This window comes from Schistocerca americana, chromosome 11 (assembly GCF_021461395.2).
Source record: "Schistocerca americana isolate TAMUIC-IGC-003095 chromosome 11, iqSchAmer2.1, whole genome shotgun sequence".
NCBI classification, from domain to species: Eukaryota; Metazoa; Arthropoda; class Insecta; order Orthoptera; family Acrididae; genus Schistocerca; species Schistocerca americana.
In genome coordinates, this window is record NC_060129.1 from 115,573,649 (window position 1) to 115,601,098 (window position 27,450).

General features: G+C 44.6%; 1 protein-coding gene across 1 annotated transcript in view; it reads left to right on the top strand.

The window, feature by feature from the left end:
* The window catches only part of LOC124553868 (plexin domain-containing protein 1), a 445,631-nt gene that overhangs the window by 347,699 nt on the left and 70,482 nt on the right, over positions 1 to 27,450 (top strand). Inside the window, exon 2 of the mRNA XM_047127869.1 lies at positions 9,628 to 9,885. Within this exon, the coding sequence (XP_046983825.1) occupies positions 9,628 to 9,885 (258 nt within the window). The remainder of the gene's footprint in view (positions 1 to 9,627; positions 9,886 to 27,450) is intronic.

The following is a 27,450-nucleotide window of genomic DNA, read 5'->3' on the forward strand; positions in this document are numbered from 1 at the left end:
GATGTTGCCTATCTTGTGCATGGACTACTCAGTTCGTATATTTTGCTTATTTTTTTCATAGTTCCACACAACTTCTTCCTGTTTTCTCGATTGATCTGTGTTCACTTTTTCAAGGCCTGTCCACTGTGCCAACTTACAATCTGAGGGGGGTGCGATGGGGAGGTTCCCTTGTTAGAGATGAAGAGACTTGCACAGTATAGAGTAGCACGGAGAGCTGCATCAAACCAGTCTGTGGACCGAAGACCACAACAACAAGACTTTAAAAGGTGTTCTCCAGCCCACATTTGGGACGAAAATAAGAAAAGACCCATGAAAAGAACGTACCATCTTACAGACGTTCGTTAAGTGGTCAAAGCGAAGTAAAACAGGATTTGTGACCTCGGACGCCCGTTGTGGCTGCTACTGCCTAGGCTGTTGCGGCTTTTAAACCAGGGAACGCGGGAGTCACTCACATGTGGGGTTTTGTGCGTTGTGTACGCTTTCTGGTGGTCCCAAGGACGCGGCTACGCCGGTTGCGGAAGTCCCAGGAAGCGACGGAGCTGCGGCGCGCGGGTTTATGCGGAACTGAGTGGCCAATTGCACAGTTGCGTTGCGTGCCGCGTGTGCAAACAGAGCGGCCTTTGTTGGCGTCAGCTGCGCGTGGCGCCCGTCACAACACAGCACAGTGTTGTGGTTGTGTGCTGTGGACGAGTCAGTATCGGCGTTGTCGTGGCGTGCTAACCACACTGTTGCCGTGGCAGGCGGCAGAGGTAGCTGTGGGAAAAACCGACGGGGTAAAACTAGGATCTGAAAACATCGATAACCTAAAACAACAAATCGCCTGGTATAGACAATGTCCCAGCTGAACTTCTGAAATCTGGAGGAGCAAAACTGAATCAGGAGTTGTAAAATCTTGTTTTCAACATGTACGAGCAGGATTGGTTGGTCGGTCGGTCGGTTGGTTGTTTCGGGGAAGGAGACCAGACAGCGAGGTCATCGGTCTCATCGGATTAGGGAAGGACGGGGAAGGAAGTCGGCCGTGCCCTATGAAAGGAACCATCCCGGCATTTGCCTGGAGCGATTTAGGGAAATCACGGAAAACCTAAATCAGGATGGCCGGACGCGGGATTGAACCGTCGTCCTCCCGAATGCGAGTCCAGTGTCTAACCACTGCGCCACCTCGCTCGGTGTACGAGCAGGATAAAATTCCTACAGACTTTGAGAAAAACATTATGATCCCCATTCCAAAGAAGGCAAATGCTACAAGATGTGAAAATTATGGGACGCTCAGCCTAGTTACTCACGCCTCTAAAATAGAAACCTTAATTATCCTAAAACGCATAGAACAAAAAGTCGAACTCTCTGAAGACCAGTTTGGATTCTGGAAAGATAGAGGAACCAGAGAAGCAATATTTGCTCTAAAACTAATAATAGAGAAACGACTAGATAAGTACCTGACAACATACATAGCTTTCGTAGATGTACAGAAAGCCTTTGATAATGTTGAATGGGATAAGATGTTTGAGGTACTCAAAAGAGTAGGAATAGACTATAAAGATAGAAAAATGATATGGAACCTGTACCAAAACGAGACAGCAGTTATCCGTGGACGGACAAAACAAGAAGAGGTGAAGGTAGGGAAACGTCTCCGACAAGGTTGCGCACTATCCCCTGTTATCTTTAACCTATACATTTAAGAGGCGCTGAAAAGAGTAAGGGAAAATTCACAGACAGGTGTAGTAATTCATGGCCAACGAATAGATATGATAATATATGCCGATGAAAGTGAAGAAGATCTTGTAGTACTACTGAATAGAAAGGATAAAGTTATGGCGGAAGAATATAATACGAGAATTAATAAAGCAAAAACAAAAGTAATGGGATGCGACAAAAAAGATCAGGTGAAAGTGCAAGTTCATGTAGGCAATGAACTGCTTGAACAAGTTGATAAATTTACTTATCTGGGCAGTAGTATTACCAGGGATGGAAGGAGCAAGGCAGAAGTGAGAAGTAGAATGGTTCACGCAAGCTGTTTTAACAAGAAGAAAAACATCTTAGCACCTAAGAGCATCAGCCTTGAAATCAGGAAAAGATTTTTGAAATCATGTGTGTGGAGTGTGGCATGCTGTTGGTGTGAAACATGGACTCTCGGGACAGGGGAAGACCTGAAGCTAAATTCTTTTGAAATGTGGTGCTATAGATGCATGCTCAAAATAAAATGTATCGACAAGGTCACAAACGAAGTGGTTCTGGAAAGACCAGGTGAGAAGAGAAGCTTCTGGAGTTTCACTGTTAAAAGTTCCGCAATTTACAGGCCTTCTATTAAGACGTAAAGCAGCCCTGAAGACAATCATAGAGGGATATGTAGAGGGAAAAAGACCAAGAGGAAGACCACGGCGGTGGTACATGGATCAAATCGTGAAAGATCTGGGATGTAACACGTATGAAGAAATGAAGAGAAAAGCTGAAAGACGCACAGAATGGAGACAAGCTGCCATTGTAGCTGTTGCAAACCAATCGTTGGATTGACCACTACAGAAGAAGAAGAACCTAAAATATCGATGTTTAAAAAAATTATCATTATTAGCCATCGAAATATAGAAAAAGGTTATCAATCTATCGACGCGAAAGATATCGACGTACTGGCCAAAAAAGAATATTGGCTGGACATTTTAATATACTGCCGGTTTTAGATCTGTATATTTAAGTATTGATTTATTATTAGATATTCTGTAAATCAACAAGCTACCAGTCTGCCTATCCCCCTTAGAGCTAGAACTGAGAAGAAAACCAATCACGTTTACGCTTGGCGATAATAGCGTTGCTGGCATTGTTAACTGCATGGTAAGTGGCACAGTAAAAGGCGGCTGATACGTCCGTCGTTCGCTTTCGTCACTTATCGGATTTGGCCGGGACGGTTAGTGTCGACTCCCCCGTTTTCTTCATTTCTGCAAACACCAGCGACCTAGGATTTGTACTGTCAACATTGCGTGGTGGAGCTAAACGTTGCCTTTCTGTTGGCAGGACAGAGTGCCGATTACGTCAGCATCTCCAAAAAATGATTCAAATGGCTCTGAGCACTATGGGACTTAACATCTACGGTCATCAGTCCCCCAGAACTTATAACTACTTAAACCTAACTAACCTATGGACAGCACACAACACCCAGCCATCACGAGGCAGAGAAAATCCCTGACCCCGCCGGGAATCGAACCCTGGAACCCGGGCGTGGGAAGCGAGAATGCTACCGCACGACCACGAGCTGCGGGCTCAGCATCTGCCCCCACATGTCCCCGCCCACTGTAAAGATCAGTCTTCTCATTTAGATTTTTGCTTAGCATTTTTAGCAGCTGTTTTTGAAGAATGCCGATGTGAAGAAACAGCACATTACTTTCATTAAAAATCAGTTTTCTAACGCAACTGACGTGCTATTTCTTCACATCGGTAATCTTGTCATTCCATTCATACCGCCAGCCGCGACTGCAATCGGTTTACTTGTATGTGCCATCTATACTTGCTTCACGCAGTCAAAGATAGAGTCGACGTGAAGAGAGATCAAAAAGTAGTGAGAGACTTTCACACAGCGAAAGTAAAATTGTGTTCTGTTGAAAGTTCAAAAGAACAACTTTAAATATCTTCGAAAGACTGACAAATAAAGTATGAAATAAAAATATCGAAACTCGATATTGCCATTTAGATATCGATCTTATATCAGTAGCCCTAGTTAAAACAGATATCTTTACTCTAGTTCTGACTTACCGCCGTTTTTTGGGTATTAATTCGGTCTTTGTTATAACAGATTTTTATTTTTTTGCTAATTGAGTAAAAAACGAAATTTCCATGAGCCGTAACAGGAGTGCTAAATGCTTTCCTTTTTAATTAAAATCTCTTTTGTCGGCCAGTGTGGCCATGCGGTTCTAGGCGCTACAGTCTGGAGCCGAGCGACGGCTACGGTCGCAGGTTCGAATCCTGCCTCGGGCATGGATGTGTGTGATGTCCTTAGGTTGGTTACGTTTAAGTAGTTCTAACTTCTAGGGGACTGTTGACCTCAGAAGTTAAGTCGCATAGTGCTCAGAGCCATTTCAACCCAAAATCTTTTTTTAAAAAGGTGCATATTTTGTTCGTAAAAGGTCCATTGATTTGATTGCGTTATTATAGAAATGCGATCAGTGCTATTTTAATAATGCAGACAGAGACGAGCAACAGATTGACACAAAAATTGGTACAGCATTGCTGAGACAATGTCCGTGTTGCCGTGTCTCGTGCCTTTAGGTGCGCCCTGGCCTGTACGCCTAACACCCGTCGTGTTGCAAAATAGCACCAACCCGTCTGAAAATGTTCCTGTGAACTGACGTAGCAGTCAAGTACAATTCTTAATTTGTTTTAAAAGATTAGAGATTTTCCTGTCATTTCTGCAACATAATTAAAACAAGAGAACTTAAGGGTAACAGTAATAAATTAAAAACAGTTCATTCAAAGTATAAAACAAAAGTGCGTAGTAGTTGATGTGCCGCTTCTGTCTACATAATAGGTTGTAACCTCCCCACAAAAATTTAAAAGACAATATTTAATAGAAATGAGAGCCTAGCGTAACCTCCCTAGCAATTAAATTTAATGACAATAAAAATGAGAATCGCAATCTGACTCATGGTGTAAGCTGTCACGAAAATAATGAAAAACAATTCAATGCTAATGAGACTTCAGTGCCAATGTAAACCCAATTAAACCGAAATATCGGTCTTTGGCCCTGTGCAAAAAATCATAATTAATTTCTTACCTCATTGAAACTGCATGTCAAATTTCTGCTCCTATTGTTGGCCACGGCTTGGAGGAACTGCATCGCAAGTAACATTTTTTTTTTTATTTTTTTTTTTTTTTTTTTTGAAATTTAACTGAAACTTTTCTTTAAAGGAAATCGTTCGTTCAATTAAATAGTTCTTTTGTTAAAAATATTGCTTTGAAATCAAAATTATTATTGGGGCACTTGCTGAAAATTAATTACAATAAATAAACTTTACATTATCTGATGGTTACCTTAATTGACAATATACCTCATTCAGCATCTTGACCAGAGACCCATGTCGACGCCTGCGACTGCGTCCCGCTCGCGACCGTGACAGGACTAGACCACTACTGCCGACAGACTACATCACACAACCGCACTCGACTGCGACTACCAACATACTGCACTGCTCACAGACTGCCCACTGACAGACTGCTCGCAACTGTACTGCACGACTGCTACCGACCGACTACTGGACGCAACTGAACTGAGCTACTACTGACAGAGTACTGCTCGTAACACTCGCGCGGTCAAGCGCATACTAACCACGATAAAAGGCTCTCTGGTCAAAGTTTTAACGTGCCTCACCATCGCTGCTACGTTACATACGTGTTTCAAGGTCTCCATCTGCTTGTAGCCCTCGAAAACGGACGACTTAACACGAAAAGTATAGGCCTTCAACTTCAGTTTTCACCCTTTAACACTGGCTATTCGTAATGCCACAACAGTGGTACGACCCCCGACTACAATACGATTTTTGAGCGGAGATTAAAAAACTTCGAATCAATATGAGAAAACTGGTGATTATTTTGTAGTACTCAACAGCTTTTATCACTTTTCGAGAAAAGCAGCGAACGATTGGCAGACTAAACAGTCTTCTATTAGCCTGTTCAATTTAGTATTTTGATTGTTTATCTGTTGAAACTGAGAGAGCCACAATTTTTCAATTCTTGTAGGATTTCTACGTTTACTACGGAAAATAACATGAATGAAAAGTCGGAAATCGATTATTTTTGAAACGGGTTAATTTGAGCGGTTTTAACAATCGGGTCAAAATGGCGTGGAGGAGAAAAAACGATATAGAAGAAAACTGGTTGTGTCAGTGGTGACCGCCATTGCTGGCTAGAGGTCTCGGAGGTTCCCACAAAGGAGCGCAGGGTGGGCGCTATTCAAAGTGGTTCAAATGGCTCTGAGAACTATGCGACTCAACTTCTGAGGTCGTTAGTCGCCTAGAACTTAGAACTACTTAAACCTAACTAACCTAAGGACATCACACACATCCATGCCCGAGGCAGGATTCGAACCTGCGACCGTAGCAGTCGCTCGGTTCCAGACTGTAGCGCCCAGAACCGCATGGCCACTCCGGCCGGCTGGCGCTATTCAGATATTGCGTAGCGACACCAGAAACGGATGGTGATAAAATTTTAGAAGTAGCCACTAAATCACCAATTATATGAGGAATGGATCTCCTATGGATGAAACAGCTTCAGACTTTTGATTACTTTACAAATTAGTTGATTTTTCATGTTAAGCATGTAAGAAAGTGCGGGGTGATCAAAAAGTCTCTCCCCAATGCCGTATGATTGTTATGCTCGCGTGCCGTATGCCGCAGTGAATATACTGAAATGAAACTCAGTGAAATAAAAGGTATTAATTTATTGAATACTCATTTTTAATTACAAATTTTCACATTAAATGTTGAAAGGGTCTCCCCCCCCCCCCCTCCCCTGTTGTTGAATACACAATTCGATTCGTCTAATCATGTTTCCAAACACAAGCTGTACCCGAACAGTGAAAGTGGATACTGCAGTTTTCAATTCATCGATGGATTTTGGACGGTTTTCATAGACAGTTGCTTTCGCAGCACCCCAGAAGAAAGTCAGGCGGTGTCAGGTCAGGTGATCGTGGAGGCCAAAGTCCCTGTGAAATTATGCGATCACCAAAAAACATCAGCAAGCTGTGACACTGTACGCGAGCTATATGCGCGGTTGCACCATCTTGTTGAAAATAACCGTTCAGTATTTCACTTAACACAAGTTCTCCTATGAATGGGTCCAGAATATTACTGCAGTATCGTAGTGCGTTTATTGTTTCGTTGAAAAATATGGGACCCAAAATCCGACGTCTAGAAACTGGAATCCAAACTCCTATTTTCACAGAATGAAGTGGTTCGTCATGAATACACGATGGATTTGGTGTACCCCACATACGAGAATTTTGCGTGCTCATGTACCCGGACAGATGAAACCACACCTTATCAGTGAAAAACGTTTCATTAGGAATATTCCTTCCAATTTGTTGAACGAAATTTTTTAACTATTGACAATAATGCAATCACTTACCATGATCAGTATTTTTCAGTTCTTGCACGACTGTCACTTTGTATGGGAAAAGTTTATTTCCTGGTCGAGTTTTCTTACTGACTTGTTCGGACTCGTGTACGTTTTATTGGAAATATCGAGTAGTTTATCCTCAGACAAAACGCTAGGACGACCAATTCTCGGTGCATCTGTAGCTGAACTTGTACTTTGAAATTTGTTAATCAAATCTCACACAGTATCGCGATGTGGGAGTGTTGTCTCCGGGAAAACTGAATTAAATGTTTGACGAACTGAAACTGTGTATTTACCGCCAGCTTTGAACACTTGTTCGACTAAAAGCAGATGTTCTTCAACGGTTGGCATTTTAACACTGACAGAAACGAAACAAACGAACAAAGGAACTAAACTTGAACGCTCACGTCAACACGTAACGACACACACCAACGATACTACTGACGCTGGCTGAGATAAACGAAACAGTGGAATGTTGGGAGAGTCCACTTGAAGGGAAGTAACTCAGGCGGTCGAACAATCATACGGCACTTCGGAGAGACTTTTTGAACACACCGTAGAAGTTTACTAAAGTTTGACAGTGCATCCTGTGATAAAGTAGCAACTGTGAGACAACAGTTTGTTGACAGTCACATTCCTGAAATGGACTGGCCTTCCAGAGTCCCGGTCGGAAGACAATGGAACGCATGTGCGAAGAGTCAGAACGTAGACTTCAGATCCCAGCGTCCGACATAACTACCTTGTCTGTTTTGCACTCTTGAGGAAGAATGGGCTGCCATTTCCACACATGCTTTGAAGTGATCATTTGCTCGCAAACAGAAAATGGTAACCAGTATTAGGTTGGGGAATTCAAAGCTGCACTATAAGTAACTGATTCGCGAAGCATTTTTCATGACAGTTTTAGGGGAAAAAAAGTGACCCCTCCTCTTGGCTACCATTCATCTAAGTGGAAAGTTAAATACTCATAATGTTACACTACTGGCCATTAAAATTATTAAACCACGAAGATGACGTGCTAAAGACGCGAAATATAACAGACAGGAAAAAGATGCTGTGATATGCAAATGATTGGCTTTTCAGAGCATTCACACTAGGTTGGCGCCGGTGGCGACACCTGCAACGTGCTGACATGAGCAAAGTTTCCAGCCGATTTCCCATACACAAACAGCAGTTGACCGGCGTTGCCTGGTGAAACGTTGTTGTGGTGCCTCGTGTAAGGAGCAGAAATGCCTACCATCACGTTTCCGACATTGATAAGGTCGGATTGTAGCCTATCGCGATTGCGGTTTATCGCGACATTGCTGCTCGCGTTGGTCGAGATCCAATGACTCTTAGCAGAATATGGAATCGGTGGGTTCAGGAGGGTAATACGGAACGCCGTGCTGGATCCCAACTGCCTCGTATCACTAGCAGTCGAGATGACAGGCATTTTATCCGCACGGCTGTAACGGATCGTGCAGCCACGTCTCGATCCCCGAGTCAACATATGGGGACGTTTGCAAGACAACAACCATCTGCACGAACAGTTCGACGACGTTTGCAGCAGCACGGACTATCAGCTCGGAGACCGTGGCTGCGGTTACCCTTGACGTTGCATCACAGACAGGAGCGCCTGCGATGGTGTACTCGACGACGAACCTGGGTGCCGAATGACAAAACGTCATTTCTTCCGATGAATCCAGGTTCTGTTTACAGCATCACGATTGTCGCATCTGTGTTTGGCGACGTCGCGGTGAACGCACATCGGAAGCGTGTATTCGTCATCACCATACTGGCGTATCACCCGGCGTGATGGTATGGGGTGCTATCGGTTACACGTCTCGGTCACCTCTTGTTCACATTGACGGCGCTTTGAACAGTGGACGTTACATTTCAGATGTGTTACGACCCGTGGCTCTATCCTTCATTCGATCCCTCCGAAACCCTACATTTCAGAAGGATAATGCGCGACCTCATGTTGCAGATCCTGTACGGGCCTTTCTGGATACAGAAAATGTTCGACTGCTGCCCTGGCCAGCACATTCTCCAGGTCTCTCACCAGTTGAATACGTCTGGTCAATGGTGGCCGAGCAACAGGCTCGTCACAATACGCCAGTCACTACTCTTGGTGAACTGTGGTATCGTGTTGAAGCTGCATGGGCAGCTGTACCTGTACACGCCATCCGAGCTCTGCTTGACTCAATGCCCAGGCGTATGAAGGCCGTTATTACGGCCAGAGGTGATTGTTCTGGGTACTGATTTCTCAGGATGTATGCACCCAAATTGAGTGAAAATGTAATCACATGTCAGTTCTAGTATAATATATTTGTCCAAAGAATAACCGTTTATCATCTGCATTTCTTCTTGGTGTAGCAATTTTAATGGTTGGTAGTGTAGTATGGGGGGGGCCAGAACATCCTGATTAACCTGTACATTTGCAGACGGGTTTCTCAAAACGGTTTCCTGTACCATGTCCCGCCGTCAGGTATACAGACAATTTAATTTTTTTTCCCGCGCAAGTTGTTTACGTGAGGCGTGCTGGCTGTGTTGCAGATGCGCTGGTGTACTCGGTGCCGGGTCGGTCTGCCGCCGCCGCCAGCGTCTTCGTGGAGCTGGTGCCGCTGTCGCCGGCCAGGGCGCGGACGAGGCGCTACCTGGCGGGGGAGGAGTCCGCCAGCGCCGAGCAGAGCAGCGGCGCGGGCGGCAGCGGCAGCGGCGGGGGCGGCGGGGGCGGCCCGCGCTACGAGAACCCGCTGTCCGGCGCCGAGGGCGAGGCGGGCCGCTACAAGACCACGGCCGCCTCCGCGCCAGGTGGGGCCGCCTGCCTAACTGCCTACCTGCTACTGATCCACCCACCTCTGTTCCGAGAGTTACGGACCCTGTACACAATACTAGAATAGAGATCAACATAAACATTATTTCCCCCCTTTTTACTGCTCATGAAAACCACACATTGCATGTAGTACCCCCATACAGTGAGACCTTCAGCGGTGGTGGTCCAGATTGCTGTGCTCACCGGTACCTCTAATACCCAGAGCACGTCCTCTTGCATTGATGCATGCCTCTATTCGTCGTGGCATACTATCCACAAGTTCATCAAGGCACTGTTGGTCCAGATTGTCCCACTTCTCAACGGCGATTCGGCGTACATCCCTCAGAGTGGTTAGTGGATCACGTCGTCCATAAACAGCGCTTTTCAGTGTATCCCTTCGCAACGAGAAACGCCTTTGTTTTAATGACTGCCACTCCAGTTCACGTACAGGGTGTTTCAAAAATGACCGGTATATTTGAAACGGCAATAAAAACTAAACGAGCAGCGATAGAAATACACCGTTTGTTGCAATATGCTTGGGACAAAAGTACATTTTCAGGCAGACTAACTTTCAAAAATTACAGTAGTTACAATTTTCAACAACAGATGGCGCTGCGGTCTGGGAAACTCTATAGTACGATATTTTCCACATATCCACCATGCGTAGCAATAATATGGCGTAGTCTCTGAATGAAATTACCCGAAACCTTTGACAACGTGTCTGGCGGAATGGCTTCACATGCAGATGAGATGTACTGCTTCAGCTGTTCAATTGTTCCTGGATTCTGGTGGTACACCTGGTCTTTCAAGTGTCCCCACAGAAAGAAGTCACAGGGGTTCATGTCTGGCGAATAGGGAGGCCAATCCACGCCGCCTCCTGTATGTTTCGGATAGCCCAAAGCAATCACACGATCATCGAAATATTCATTCAGGAAATTAAAGACGTCGGCCGTGCGATGTGGCCGGGCACCATCTTGCATAAACCACGAGGTGTTCGCAATGTCGTCTAAGGCAGTTTGTACCGCCACAAATTCACCAAGAATGTCCAGATAGCGTGATGCAGTAATCGTTTCGCATCTGAAAAATGGGCCAATGATTCCTTTGGAAGAAATGGCGGCCCAGACCAGTACTTTTTGAGGATGCAGGGACGATGGGACTGCAACATGGGGCTTTTCGGTTCCCCATATGCGCCAGTTCTGTTTATTGACGAAGCCGTCCAGGTAAAAATAAGCTTCGTCAGTAAACCAAATGCTGCCCACATGCATATCGCCGTCATCAATCCTGTGCACTATATCGTTAGCGAATGTCTCTCGTGCAGCAATTGTAGCGGCGCCGAGGGGTTGCCGCGTTTGAATTTTGTACGGATAGAGGTGTAAACTCTGGCGCATGAGACGATACGTGGACGTTGGCGTCATTTGGACCGCAGCTGCAACACGGCGAACGGAAACCCGAGGCCGCTGTCGGATCACCTGCTGCACTAGCTGCGCGTTGCCCCCTGTGGTTGCCGTACGCGGTCGCCCTACCTTTCCAGCTCGTTCATCCGTCACGTTCCCAGTCCGTTGAAATTTTTCGAACAGATCCTTTATTGTATCGCTTTTCGGTCCTTTGGTTACATTAAACCTCCGTTGAAAACTTCGTCTTGTTGCAACAACACTGTGTTCTAGGCGGTGGAATTCCAACACCAGAAAAATCCTCTGTTCTAAGGAATAAACCATGTTGTCTACAGCACACTTGCACGTTGTGAACAGCACACGCTTACAGCAGAAAGACGACGTACAGAATGGCGCACCCACAGACTGCGTTGTCTTCTATATCTTTCACATCACTTGCAGCGCCATCTGTTGTTGAAAATTGTAACTACTGTAATTTCGAAAGTTTGTCCGCCTGAAAATGTACTGTTGTCCCAAGCATATTGCAACAAACGGTGTATTTCTATCGCTGCTCGTTTAGTTTTTATTGCCGTTTCAAATATACCGGTCATTTTTGAAACACCCTGTATCATGTCTGTGACATTATGCCCCCTATTTAGTGATATTACTAAACAAGCTTGCCCTTCTTTGTACTTTTTCGATGTCATCCGTCAGTCCTACCTGATGCGGATCCCACACCGCACAGCAATAGTCCAGAATAGGGCGGACAAGCGTGGTGTAAGCAGTCTTTTTAGTAGACCTGCTGCACCTTCTAAGTGTTCTGCCAATGAACGGCGGTCTTTAGTTTGCTCTAACCACAGTATTATCTACATGATTGTTCTAATTCATGTTATTTGTAATTGTAATCTCTAAGTATTTACCTGAATTGACAGCCTTCAGATTTGTGAGTCTTATCGCGTAATCTAAATTTAGCTGATTTCTTTTAGTACTCATGTGAATAACTTCACTCTTCCTTATTCAGGGTCAATTGCCACTTTTCGCACCATAGAGATATCTTCCCTAAATCATTTTGCGATTCGCTTTGATCATCTGATGACTTTGCAAGACTGTAAATGACAGCGTCATCTGCAGACAACCTAAGACGGCTACTCAGATTGTCTCCTTTGTCGTTAATATAGACCAGGAACAATAGACAGCCTGTAACACTTCCTTGCGTAACGCTGGATATTTCTTCTGTTCTACTCGATGACTTTTCGTCTATTACTACGAACTGTGACCTTTCTGCCAGGAAATTACGAATGCAGTCGCACAACTGAGACGATACTCAGTAGGCAGGCAGTTTGGTTAGAAGACGCTTGTGAGGAACGGTGTCGAAAGCCTTCTGCAAATCTAAAAATATGGAATCAATTTGACATCCCCTGTGGATAGCACTTATTACTTCATGAGTATAAAGAGCTAGTTGTGATTCAGAAGAACGATATTTTCTGAATCTGCGCTGACTTTGTGTCAATAAATCGCTTCTTTCGAGGTAATTCACAATGTGCGAACACAGTATATGTTCTAAAACCGTACTGCAAACCGACGTCATTGATATGGGCCTGCAATTCGAGGGATTACTACTACTTCCCTTTTTGGGTATTGGTGTGACTTGAGCAATTTTTTAGTCTTTAGGTACGGATCTTTCTGTGAGCGAGCGGTTAAATATAATTGCTAATCCTATAAGAGGGCTCTTGCATTCAAGCAAAGAAAACACGCAGAAGTTTTACAACTTTCTGGAAGATACACTCCTGGAAATTGAAATAAGAACAACGTGAATTCATTGTCCCAGGAAGGGGAAACTTTATTGACACATTCCTGGGGTCAGATACATCACATGATCACACTGACAGAACCACAGGCACATAGACACAGGCAACAGAGCATGCACAATGTCGGCACTAGTACAGTGTATATCCACCTTTCGCAGCAATGCAGGCTGCTATTCTCCCATGGAGACGATCGTAGAGATGCTGGATGTAGTCCTGTGGAACGGCTTGCCATGCCATTTCCACCTGGCGCCTCAGTTGGACCAGCGTTCGTGCTGGACGTGCAGACCGCGTGAGACTACGCTTCATCCAGTCCCAAACATGCTCAATGGGGGACAGATCCGGAGATCTTGCTGGCCAGGATAGTTGACTTACACCTTCTAGAGCACGTTGGGTGGCACGGGATACATGCGGACGTGCATTGTCCTGTTGGAACAGCACGTTCCCTTGCCGGTCTAGGAATGGTAGAACGATGGGTTCCATGACGGTTTGGATGTACCGTGCACTATTCAGTGTCCCCTCGACGATCACCAGTGGTGTACGGCCAGTGTAGGAGATCGCTCCCCACACCATGATGCCGGGTGTTGGCCCTGTGTGCCTCGGTCGTATGCAGTCCTGATTGTGGCGCTCACCTGCACGGCGCCAAACACGCATACGACCATCATTGGTACCAAGGCAGAAGCGACTCTCATCGCTGAAGACGACACGTCTCCATTCGTCCCTCCATTCACGCCTGTCGCGACACCACTGGAGGCGGGCTGCACGATGTTGGGGCGCGAGGGGAAGACGGCCTAACGGTGTGCGGGACCGTAGCCCAGCTTCATGGAGACGGTTGCGAATGGTCCTCGCCGATACCCCAGGAGCAACAGTGTCCCTAATTTGCTGGGAAGTGGCGGTGCGGTCCCCTACGGCACTGCGTAGGATCCTACGGTCTTGGCGTGCATCCGTGCGTCGCTGCGGTCCGGTCCCAGGTCGACGGGCACGTGCACCTTCCGCCGACCACTGGCGACAACATCGATGTACTGTGGAGACCTCACGCCCCACGTGTTGAGCAATTCGGCGGTACGTCCACCCGGCCTCCCGCATGCCCACTATACGCCCTCGCTCAAAGTCCGTCAACTGCACATACGGTTCACGTCCACGCTGTCGCGGCATGCTACCAGTGTTAAAGACTGCGATGGAGCTCCGTATGCCACGGCAAACTGGCTGACACTGACGGCGGCGGTGCACAAATGCTGCGCAGCTAGCGCCATTCGACGGCCAACACCGCGGTTCCTGGTGTGTCCGCTGTGCCGTGCGTGTGATCATTGCTTGTACAGCCCTCTCGCAGTGTCCGGAGCAAGTATGGTGGGTCTGACACACCGGTGTCAATGTGTTCTTTTTTCCATTTCCAGGAGTGTATTATACCTACTTCGAAACTACACTGATGTCCGAAATTAAAATGGTTCAAATGGCTCTAAGCACTATGGGACTTAACATCTGAGATCATCAGTCCCCTAGAACTTAGAACTACTTAAACCTAACTAACATAAGGACATCACACACATCCATACCCGAGGCAGGATTCGAACCTGCGACCGTAGCAGCAGCGCGGTTCCGGACTGAACAGCCTCTAACCACTCGGCCACAGCGGCCGGCTGTCCAAAATTAAACCAACAAACCGCTATTTCCCCGTCCTGCGTCAAACACACTATATAATCATACAAACTGTCAACCAGATGTCCTTACGATCGTGTTCTGCACGGAAGATGGCTTTCCGGCCAACCGACAACCATGCCAACGATGATGTCAGGACACCTATGAAACGAGTCTGTGGTTGCCGGTTGGCCCCACGTCCACAATCGCTGTGCACACATTCACAGACGGTGCAGTATGGCACAGAGAAGATTGTAAGGTGCCTCTTATTTGAGGAAAACATTTTTACCAGTTTTAATAAATTATTGTCTCTCATTGATGTATTCACGATAGTTCGGAAGTGCTGTAGTCCGTAGCCGGCCATGATTCGGAGAGCATTTCCCACGCTGGCTGGCTAGGTGACGAAGCGACTAGAGATGGGTCGTTCGCGAACTAACGGGTCCAAAGGAACGGTTCGCCAAGATGAACAGAACGAGCGAGGAATGGATTCCAAGGAACTGTCTTTCATTGTTCACTTCGGTCGCGGCTTTCTACTTATAGTTCCCGGGAACGAGAAACAGTCGGTCTCGTTCCCGAACGAAACGTCGGCCGTTCTCGTTCCAACCTCGGTCCCGTTCCCCTCTCTGTCTCGGTCTCGCTCGGCCGAACTCGTCCTCCTTCGCGTGGCCACTGCGGACTGCTCATAGTTAGTTCAGTATCGAGTTGTTCGTTTCGTTCGATTCGCACGCCCATTCTAGATCTGTCTCAAACCTTTTTTGAGCTCTGAACTTCTGTTTCTTTTTGTATTCTATTGAGCGTCCACGACCGGCAATTAAAATGTATTTTATAATTACATAAATTACATAAAATTACGTGATATGTTTCATCTTTTCAGGTAACAAAACGGCGTATCAGTTTACTTCACTATTGCGATAAACAGCATAAGAAATACTTGCAAAAAGGCAATATTTTACGTTATTACACACATACAAAGGACGTCGGCACGGCACACACGAGTGGCCATTTTTCCGTCTGTTTTTGATTCAAGGTAAAAGAGCATGTTCATTGTTATGGAAGGCAGACCGACTTACAAGCGAATGAAGCCGGCGCTTCGTAATCGAGAGCATGGCGTCACAGTTTGTAAAGAGAATACGATACTATTTCAGTGGTACAGTGTGGCGCAAGAAAAATCGGCCCCGAGTATTAAGACTGCTCATTGTCGCCCACCAATCGGCATCTATTGTTTCGAAGTTGTCTGCATTAACTTACTTGTTATTTCTTCACTGCCTAATTATTACATGTTTATCTATTCTGCTCGTAGAGGTTAACGAATCGTGCGTAATTGGCGAGCAGTCTACTGGGCGCCGGGTTCTCGTACGCCGCCTTATACTATTTCACTGCGATCAGCCACGTAACGCTACAGTTGGCTAAACGAGATGTTTTGCAGAATCACGAAAATTAAAAGTCTGTGAGAATTCTGTATTTAATAAAAACTCTGTACTCCAGGGGGTAGGCAAGTGCCCCCTCTTGGCACCTTCCATCTTCAGTCATCTATGCCACTAATTTTCAATTTTTCATAAGAACCATATACCAAGCACGAATGAACGGTGAAGGAGTAAAACCGCAAGGTTCCAAAAAAAGAGATATCACCAGTGAGCTAGTTCCCAAGCATGAACGACTTTGCCCATCTCTAGAAGCGACCATATGTCACGCGTAGTGGGATGGGGCTCGGCGCTGGACCGTAGCAACAAGCGTCAGCCTGGGAAATACACGTGACGGAAAGTACCGCCATCTTGGCGCCAAAGTCACCGATTTTGTTTATTTATATTTAATAATTAGTCATTTACGACAACATGAATACTAGGAGGAGCCTCTGGATGTTTAAAACTATTTATCATAATTTTGCCTCCTTAAAATTCACACCCGTTCATTAACAAATGCAATTATTAGTAAGTACGAACTCGATCGGAAATCCACGAACTGTGACGAAACTAGTAAGAGATACGAACTGCGCACTGAAGTCGGCAGTCGGCGTTAAGAGCTCTTCCTGTCTTGTTCGATGGTAGACGTGCTCTCGGTTACGAGTAGTTTGTGCCATGAGTGTTTCATTATCGATCTAATGGGAATAAAAGTGATCTTACGGCATTCTGAATGTTAATTTCGAGTAAATAGATACCCCAAAGTTGATCGGCAGTAATTTCAGATGATTAGCTTCCACCGACAGAGACATCCAATGCGCCAATGAAGCATCTGCCCGGGACGACATTTACGAGAGCTGCACCGCGCACAGGTAGGAGGAAATCCGACGACACGATCCACCGAGGCGGATCGAGGAAGGTCCGACTTTTTTTGGTCATCAGTCTACTGACTGGTTTGAGGCCCGCCACGAATTCCTTTCCTGTGCTAACCTCTTCATCTCAGAGTAGCACTTGCAACCCACGTCCTCAATTATTTGCTTGACGTATTCCAATCTCTGTCTTCCTCTACAGTTTTTGCCCTCTACAGCTCCCTCTAGTACCATGGAAGTCATTCCCTCATGTCTTAGCAGATGTCCTATCATCCTGTCCCTTCTCCTTATCAGTGTTTTCCACATATTCCTTTCCTCTCCGATTCTGCGTAGAACCTCCTCATTCCTTACCTTATCAGTCCACCTAATTTTCAACATTCGTCTATAGCACCACATCTCAAATGCTTCGATTCTCTTCTGTTCCGGTTTTCCCACAGTCCATGTTTCACTACCATACAATGCTGTACTCCAGACGTACATCCTCAGATATTTCTTCCTCAAATTAAGGCCGGTATTTGATATTAGTAGACTTCTCTTCGCCAGAAATGCCTATGCCTTTTTTGCCATAGCGAGTCTGCTTTTGATGTCCTCCTTGCTCCGTCCGTCATTGGTTATTTTACTGCATAGGTAGCAGAATTCCTTAACTTCATTGACTTCGTGACCATCAATCCTGATGTTAAGTTTCTCGCTGTTCTCATTTCTACTACTTCTCATTACCTTCGTCTTTCTCCAATTTACTCTCAAACCGTACTGTGTACTCATTAGACTGTTCATTCCGTTCAGCATATCATTTAATTCTTCTTCACTTTCACTCAGGATAGCAATGTCATCAGCGAATCGTATCATTGATATCCTTTCACCTTGTATTTTAATTCCACTCCTGCACCTTTCTTTTATTTCCATCATTGCTTCCTCGATGTACAGATTGAAGAGTAGGGGCGAAAGGCTACAGCCTTGTCTTACACCTTTCTTAATACGAGCACTTCGTTCTTGATCGTCCACTCTTATTATTCCCTCTTGTTTGTTGTACATATTGTATATGACCCGTCTCTCCCTATAGCTTACCCCTACTTTTTTCAGAATCTCGAACAGCTTGCACCATTTTATATTGTCGAACGCTTTTTCCAGGTCGACAAATCCTATGAAAGTGTCATGATTTTTCTTTAGCCTTGCTTCCATTATTAGCCGTAACGTCAGAATTGCCTCTCTCGTCCCTTTACTTTTCTTAAAGCCAAACTGATCGTCACCTAGCGCATTCTCAATTTTCTTTTCCATTCTTCTGTATATTATTCTTGTAAGCATCTTCGATGCATGAGCTGTTAAGCTGATTGTGCGATAATTCTCACACTTGTCAGCTCTTGCCGTCTTCGGAATTGTGTGGATGATGCTTTTCCGAAAGTCAGATGGTATGTCGCCAGACTCATATATTCTAGACACCAACGTGAATAGTCGTTTTGTTGCCACTTCCCCCAATGATTTTAGAAATTCTGATGGAATGTTATCTATTCCTTCTGCCTTATTTGACCGTAAATCCTCCAAAGCTCTTTTAAATTCCGATTCTAGTACTGGATCCCCTATCTCTTCTAAATCGACTCCTGTTTCTTCTTCTATCACATCAGACAAATCTTCACCGTCATAGAGGCTTTTAATGTATTCTTTCCACCTATCTGCTCTCTCTCCTCCGACTTACACTCGCAAATTCGTGGCGGAAATGCTGACCAGTCATACTGTACGTCACATATACCACCCTCTACGGACTCGCGGGTAAGCTGAGTAATAGCAGTATCAGTTTAGAAGTGAGGGGATCTTGCAAGATGCCTACGAGATATTACGGTGGAGAACCATAGAAAGAAACGAAGCAGGACATTCGCAAACTGATTCGACCTGATAGCTTACTGTGTTGTCTCTCGGATATGGCGAGAGTGCATAGAGGCCGAAACTGTATCTCGAAGGCCAGGGAAGGGGCGACTACGTGTGCATCCAAAAGCCGTTGTTTGGCTGTAAGGGCCCAACAGTACTACCCTAGTACTGTACGGCAACTGGGATCTGTCCTCGCAGCATCCGCTGGACGTGTTGTAAAGAGGCAAACGGTGTGCAGAAGGCTTCGGCAGTGTGGCTTTTGTCGGAGGCCTGATATATTGTATGTCTAGCTGTGACGCGTCTTCAGAGAAGCGAACGTCTAGAGTGGAGTCATCAACATGCCACCTGGATGGTCGAGCAGTGGGTCAGTTTTCCTGGCAGATTAAAACTGTGTGCCGGACCGACACTCGAACTCGGGACCTTTGCCTTTCGTGGGCAAGTGCTCTACCATCTGAGCTACCCAAGGACGACTCACGCTCTGTCCTGACAGCCTTACTTCTGCCAGTACCTCGTCTCCTACCTTCCAAACTTTAAAGAAGCTCTTTTGCGAACCCTGCAGAACTAGCACTTCTGAAAGAAAGGATATTGCGGAGACATGGGTAGCCACAGCCTGGGGAATGTTTCCAGAATGAGATTTTCACTCTGCAGCGGAGTGTGCGCTGATATGACGAGGTACTGGCAGAAGTAAAGCTGTGAGGACGGGGCGTGAGTCGTACTTGGGTAGCTCAGTGGTAGAGCACTTGCCCACGAAAAGCAAAGGTCCCGTCTTCCATTATTTGTACTATACTGACTAGGAAAGAAGCATTACTTAGTGGAAAGTGTCAACTACTCACTATTATTATTAGATATTTTTTAAATGATTTCCTTTACTTTGTACCTATAAAATTCTATTGATTACTCATACTCTTCTTTCTGCTTCTCTTATGTAATATGACAAAATTTTCTCTCTTCTTCAATTTAGGTATATTCTATAGTATATGTAAAAAAAGTTTCTTCCACTTCTGCGCCACCTATCATGGTGACGTTTCCCTCATGCTGTCCCACTTAACAGTGGAAGTAGAGAAAGAGATCAAACCAGAATACACAATGTGCCTGTGGCATCACATACAGAAACATAAACTCAAAATCAATGCATCAATGCCAAATATAAACTGTTATGCCTGTCCTGCAATGTCTACCCCCCTAAAAAAAAAAGACGACAAATGGCCATGTAAAAGGGTTTAAGGAACAACAATAATACAAAAACGAAAAAGAAAAATATAAAAACGAAAACATATAAAATGACAGTAATATTAACCAACACTAGGAATAAAATAGGTTAATAGAATAAAAAGTCTTTTTAAATGTATCGTTGTTAATATATTTAAATAAATATGTATGGTTACAAAAAGAAAGTTGGAGTCTCGGTCCGGCACACAGTTTTAATCTTCCAGGAAGTTTCATATCAGCGGAGACTCCGCTGCAGAGTGGAAATCTCATTCTAGTGGGTCAATGTTGTTTTCACATATGAGTCCCGATGTAGTCTGGAGAGTGACTGTCGATGGAATCGCATCTGGAGGGGACGTGGAATAAGATTCCTGGACCGAAACGTTGTGGAAAGAGGTAGCTATCGAGAAGGATCCGTAATAGTGTGGGCAAGGATTACGTTTACCACTCGAACCCCTCTTCATGAAATTGTACGGGTGAGAGATGTCGTGTGGCTAGGGCCTCCCGTCGGGTAGACCGTTCGCCTGGTGCAGGTCTTTCGATTTGACGCCACTTCGGCAACCTGCGCGTCGATGGGATGAAATGATGATTAGGACAACACAACACCCAGTCCCTGAGCGGAGAAAATTTCCGACCCAGCCGGGAATCGAAACCGGGCCCTTAGGATTGACAGTCTGTCACGCTGACCAATGAGCTACCGGGGCGGACACTGTACGGGTGAATCGGCAAGGTTTAACTGCTGACAGATATCGTAATGAGATCTTGGGACCTCATTTGCGGTTGTTGCGAGGTGGTGTGGGCCCAGACTTCGTACTGGTGGACGATGATGCCGGACCTCATCACAGTCTAACGTAACAGTCGCGACACTTCGCCTCGATTTTGTTGTCTACAGTGCCAGCAGCGCCCCAAGCGGCCGTTAGGTTGAACTGTGAGTTCGGCGCGATCGTGGAAGCGAATAGTGATTGTTTATTTTGATTTATACAATGGTTTTTACCATCGGGAGCGTTTGTAGCGCAATAAATTGCGGGAGCAACAGGAAGAAGACACCACAGCTCTCTTTTTTAGGTTTCCTAAGGATCCTGAGAGGTATATACCATCATGTTACTAAACTGTACCGTCAGGATTCACTTGCAAACTATATGTGTATAAATGATGAATGTTTCGTTTTAGGAGCAGAAAATCGCTAGTTAATAGCAGACAAGAAGACCCAGTTTACCTCTATAATAATATTAGGTTTTGTTCGCTACATTTCGAAGAAAACCTGTTTATGAACGCAGGCAACAAACTCGTGTGGAATGCATGTTTGACGTTCCAAATAAGCTATCTCAACTGACGATGAAGAGGAAACTGCCACAAAGATTCGACAGTCAATCTAAAGCTGTAAAACAGTCCTATGATACAGAAGCAGCCAGTTCAACTCTCCATGTATCAGTGTCAGATTCGTGTGAATCATCAACACAGACCTGCTTCGACGATGAAGTGGTTAGATTAAGTGCAGCTGTTCGTGTCTTACAAAAGCGTTTGAAGTGTCAGAATGTGCAGATCGCTAGACTTCGAGCGAAACTATTATGGGACAAGGAAAATGGCTACAGACGGATTGTTTGAAAATTATTCAAATATTTGGTTTTTCCTGAAATGTAATGTAATCAGCTCATTATAATGTTTTCATCATATTTCTGCCACTATTTGGTAGTTGCTTGTCCCACTTAGAATAATATAAAGATGAAGGTCGTACTTGGGGCAACAGGAGACAATGACAAACACAGTAGGCCTACAGAACGATAAACGAGCTGTCGTTCGCTTTTGCATGTAGAGGTAGATGTCTGTGCTTCTTGCATGTGAATCTATGTGCTTATATTCTTTTGATATCGACGTGGTAAGCTGCAATTCTATCCAACGTCACAAGTGTTTCTTCACGAATGTGTTGTAGCTTGCCACTGGATTCACGGTTTTTGTCCATACTTGTGCTTATTTTAGAATCATTTTTAGAAACATATGTGCCTTCGGATACTACACAAACTGTTGGGGGCAAGAAAATAACTCGAATAATTCGGAAATTACGTAGGAAATGGATGCAAACAAACATTATGCTTTACGACGCGTCTGACGTTCGCCTTACCTGCCGCTTGGAGCGCTAGTGTCGCTCCCTCTGTCAAACGCAAAGACCTTGTAAAAAATAACTAGACTCACTGATGGCGCTGCAGTCGCGGGATAATTTGAACCTTCGGCTGGACGCCATTATAGTGGTTGTAGTCTGATGTGTTGTGTAGTACTGTTGTTTATGAAGACCCTGATTCAACGTTGTATATTTGTTGGGGGCGTACATACAGTATTTGTTACTCGTAATTCTACTGTCTGTACGTTCCAATCAAAAGAAGTACAATCGTGAAGAGTTGTGCAGCGATAATTGTACAAATAAATTCGAGAAAGGAACGAATATTACATTTCACAGGTATGTGGATGTTTTAAGTTGTTTTGTATGTCAGTGCACTTGCTTAGTAAATGTTTTTGTAACACGGTATTAGCATAAGGTCTGTGCATATATTTGCAGGTTTCCTTTCTCAAAACCACAGCTGTTACAAAAATGGTTACACGCTGTCAGGAGGCAAGATTTCCGACCGGCAGAATACCATTTTATATGTTCCGATCATTTAGAAGAAAGTTGTTTCCTTGAAAATTACGTAAATCGCAGAAAGCTGAAAGATGATGCTGTTCCATCCATCTTTCGTTTTCCAGACCATATACAGCAGAAGATAAATTTTTCTTTGTGAACCACATTTTATTTTAACTATAAAAGTTGAGGTGCAAGCAACGCGAAATTTGAGTTAGCAGGCTTTTTATCGTTACAAAATGCAACTGAATGTGTGTAATTGTAATCTGATTTCACAACTTCTCTCGATGGAACAGTTGTTGAGTTTTACTTATTATATGAAAAAACCACATATATAAACTGAAGTGTACATCTTCGAAAGTAAATATTGTGACCAATGCGATACTAGATGCCTGCCTGAAGTCTTGTTTGTTGTAGCTGGCTGATCGGTAGTGTTTTCATGGTCTAGGTTAGGTTGAAACTTGATAATTTGGTCGTGAGTTGCCAAAGCACTACGCCATATATAACGCACTTCCCGTCATAAAATCTAAAGCAAGGTAGAGTCGGAAAATATCTATTGACATAGTGGACAAATCTTCGAGTATTTTGCGTACATCTATCGCAAATGAACTACGAACAATGCTAGGGGTCCAGTGCCTAACTTTTAGCAACGGCAGGTTCCATGTACTACGTAAGATAAATTCATAAACAGTGATTAGTTCTGTTTGTTCATAAATTATAAAGTATATTGTAGTGACGTATTTAAATGAGGCATTATGTTTGTGACCTAACTCAAGGGAAGGCATTTTATAACCAAGAGCGATGTATAAACATTCGAACTCCGCGCGTCAGTTTACCACTCTAATGGCCGCCGCCCAGCTACTCAATTTGTCCGCTCTTCACAGTCGACCACTCGTGCGGTTGTGGGGGCCTGGTCAAACGGCAACAACTTTTACAGTAGTGAGTGTCGCGACTGTTATGTTAGACTGTGAGCTCATAGAGCACGGGTTGTTTTCGCGGAAACGGAAGATATTGCACACATTGCGTAGCCTGCTGGCTCTCCCGATTTTAGTCCCATAGAGCAGGTCTGGGATGCACTAGGGAGACGGGTTGAAACACGTCAGCATCCACCAACCACTCTCAAAGACCTGCGAGCAGCTCTGCTGGAAGAATGGACGTTACTGTCTCAACAGGAGGCTGATGACAGCGTTCACAGCACGCCCCGTCGTTGTCAGGTGTGTACTGCTGCCAGAGGTGGTCACATGGTCACACCACATGCTGAACACATTAACCAGTTGTGGGAATGTGTGTGCAAATCCGTTAAATTGAGAAATAAAAACTCAACATTTTTGTCTCCCGCATGCATGATGCAATCGTTTACGTTCTGTATTCTTTACATTATTTCTATTTTACCATCGTCTGTTTATGCGGTCTTGTGGCAAAATAAACACAACCTTGCAAAATTTCCGTTTGTTGCTTCAATTTTGGACACCAGTGTACATAGTTTTCTCCGATTTAATACCTTCTTCTAATTTTGTTCAGTGTTGTTCTGTTTATTTGTACATGGGATCCAATTTTGGCAGCTATTTTTGGAACTCGCCAAGTGTGAAGTTTTTGAAATATTTTTTCATAACTTTTCGATTGTTTCCTATTACTAAAATGTAAATGGCACGTAACATTATAAATTAAATATTAACAGGTTTTTTTAAACAACAATTTTTTACTGTTTCCTTGGTACAACAGACATACCACGAAGTTGCTGAGAAAGCAGAGAATTTTGCGAAGTCGTTTTTTAAACGTAGTCACTGCCCCACTGACAAACAGAAATTATGCGAAATGAAAGCAGCTGTCAAAAGTTCAATGAGAGATTCTTTTAACCAATTTGAAAGCAACATTTTGTCTGCAGATTCTAAAAATAACGGCCGGCCGCGGTGGCCGAGCGACTGCTACGGTCACAGGTTCGAATCCTGCCTCCGGCATGGATGTGTGTGATGTCCTTAGGTTAGTTAGGTTTAAGTAGTTCTAAGTTCTAGGGGAGTGATGACCTCAGATGTTAAGTCCCACAGTGCTCAGAGCCATTTGAACCAATCTAAAAATACCCCAAAAATTTTTGGTCGTATGTAAAATCTATAACGCAACAAGTAATTCAATACCTTCTCTTACTGACAGTACGGGGAATGTAGCTGATGATGATAAACAGAAGGCCGAAATTCTAAACCTAGCTTTCAAAAACTCGTTTACGGTAGAAGACTGCAGCACCATTCCCCCTTTCAATTACCGAACAAACGCAAGGATGGCTGACATAGTGTTTAGTGTATCTGGGATTGTAAAACAGTTAAGATCCCTAGACGCCAGGAAGGCATCTGGCCCAGACGGTATCCCCGTAAGATATGTTGACTATGCTACAAATATAGCACTATTCTTATCCATCATCTTATCAGAGATCATTAGAACAGCGGAAAGTTCCACGGGACCTGAAGAAGGCCCAGGTCATAGCAATCTATAAAAAGGGTAGAAAATCGAATGCACATAATTACCGGCCAATTTCACTGACGTCGATTTGTTGTAGAATCATGGAACATATTTTGTGTTCAGACATAATGACCTTTCTAGACTCTGAGAAGCTCATCTGCAGAAATCAGCACGGTTTTAGGAGCAGCGGTCATGCGAGACACAGCTGACCCTCTTTGTGCACGATATACAACAGGCTCCAGACACCGGCTCTCAGTTTAATGCCACATTTCTGGACTTTCGAAAGGCGTTCGACTCAGTTGCGCACTGTCGCTTGCTCCAAAAAGAGCGCGCTTACGGTCTATTCGATGACATATGCGGTTGGATAGAAAGTTTTCTGACAGACAGCAGTATGTCGTTCTGAACGGCGTGACTTAAACAGAAACAAGCGTTAATTTCAGATGTATCCCAGGGCAGCGTCCTCTGCTTTTTACGATTTACATAAACGATCTGGTTGGTGGTATTGACAGCGGCATTAGTGTGTTTGCCGATGATGCTGTAGTCTACAGGGAAGTTATGAACAAATCAACGAGGTTTTGCGGAAAATAAATACGTGGTGTAATGACTGGCAGTTATCTCTCAGTATTAGTAAGTGTAACCTACTGCGTATAACAAGACGAAAATCCCCATTAATGTAAGTGTAGAAAATACATGCCTAGTCTTTGGAACTGGTAACATCCATCAAGTATCTGGGTGTGACTATTCGAAATGATCCCTAATGGAACGATCAGATTACACAAGTGACGGATAAGGCTAACTCTAGACGCGATTTATAGGTAGAATCCTGAAGCGATGCAGTCGTTCGACAAAGCAAGTAGCTTACAATAGGTTAGTTCGTCCAGTCTTGGAGTATTGTTCGTCTGTATGGGACGCTTACCAGTTGGGTCTGATTCAAGAGATTGAGAAGGTCCAAAGAACAGAGGCAAGATTCGAGACTGGTACATTTAGCCATTGCAAGAGCGTTACAAATCTCGTCGAAAGTTTGAAGTGGGACACACTTAGAGATAGACGGCGCGCTAAATGGAAGGGGCTGCTCAATAAACTACGAAATCCGATCTTCGCCTACGATGTAGAGCATGTATTGTTACCACCACCTTTCAGATCGCACAGTGATCACGATTCGAAGATAAGGGAAATTAGAGCTCGTACTGAGGCGTTCAGACAGTCTCTTTTCCCTCGCACGATTCGCAAGTGGAACAGATTGGGGGATATATGACTTTGGTGCGAATAGTGCCCTCCACCACACACCGCTTGGTGGCTAGGTGAGTACATATGTAGATGTAGATAAAATAAAAACTAAATGGGAGTCCGCTTTTAGGCACTTTCCCCTCCAAATGTCTCACCAGTTCTGAACTCCAGCCTAAGTTGCTGCCTAACCGCACCCAAGGAAATCGCGACATAGCAGTGTGCGATTTGTGCTTTTACCAGTGGGGGGGATGTCTTAGGGGGTTAGTATAATTACATGTGTTACTAGCTTGGACCGTGGCGTTACCCATGGTTAAACAGTTATTTATAAATAGATGTTAATGCCGAAACTCACTATTCACGCGTATGCACTATCAGAAAAGCCATCCCTTGTTATATCTTCAAAAGTACATTATAAGTAAAGCTTATTTACAAAATCATCTACGTACAGGTATACGACGGAAATTCAAAAAGTAAAGACACATTTGTGAGAAGCTGTACTTATTCTGATGATAGAAAACTGAAACGTGCGTTATTTTTCTACGCAACCTCCCTGGACTTCAGCGCAGTTTTCCCGACGTTTTACGGCTTTTTTTTTTTTATTTCATCAGAAAATACGTTTTTCGGTTGCATCTGTAACCAATTTTGCACCGCAGCAACGACGTCTTCATCACTTTCAAATCTTCCGTTAAGGGCCCAAACATGTGAAAATCACTTGGAGCCAGGTCTGTACTGTATGGTGGATGTTCCAGCACCTCGAATCTCAACTCCTTTATTGCGTCGGCTGTCCGTTTGGCAGAATGTGGGCGAGCGTTATCTTGCTGCAGGATGACACCTCTTCACAGTTTTCCACGACGTTTGGATCTGATGGCAGGTTTTAGTTTCTTACGCAACACGTCACATCCACCATACAATACAGACCTGGCTCTGAAGCCTCGTTTACGCTGGGGCGGCGTCTTGCCACATTGTGGCATGCCACGGAAATGTGTCGTGCGTCGTCTTGTAGCATGCTACAACAGGCAACATCTTGCGGTGTATGTTGCGTGCGGCAGGTTAATTTATAGCAAAGCAACAGAATTTGTGCCGCACGTGTGTCGGTCTTGCAGTATAAAGGATGGTAAAGTATCGCAGCGGCG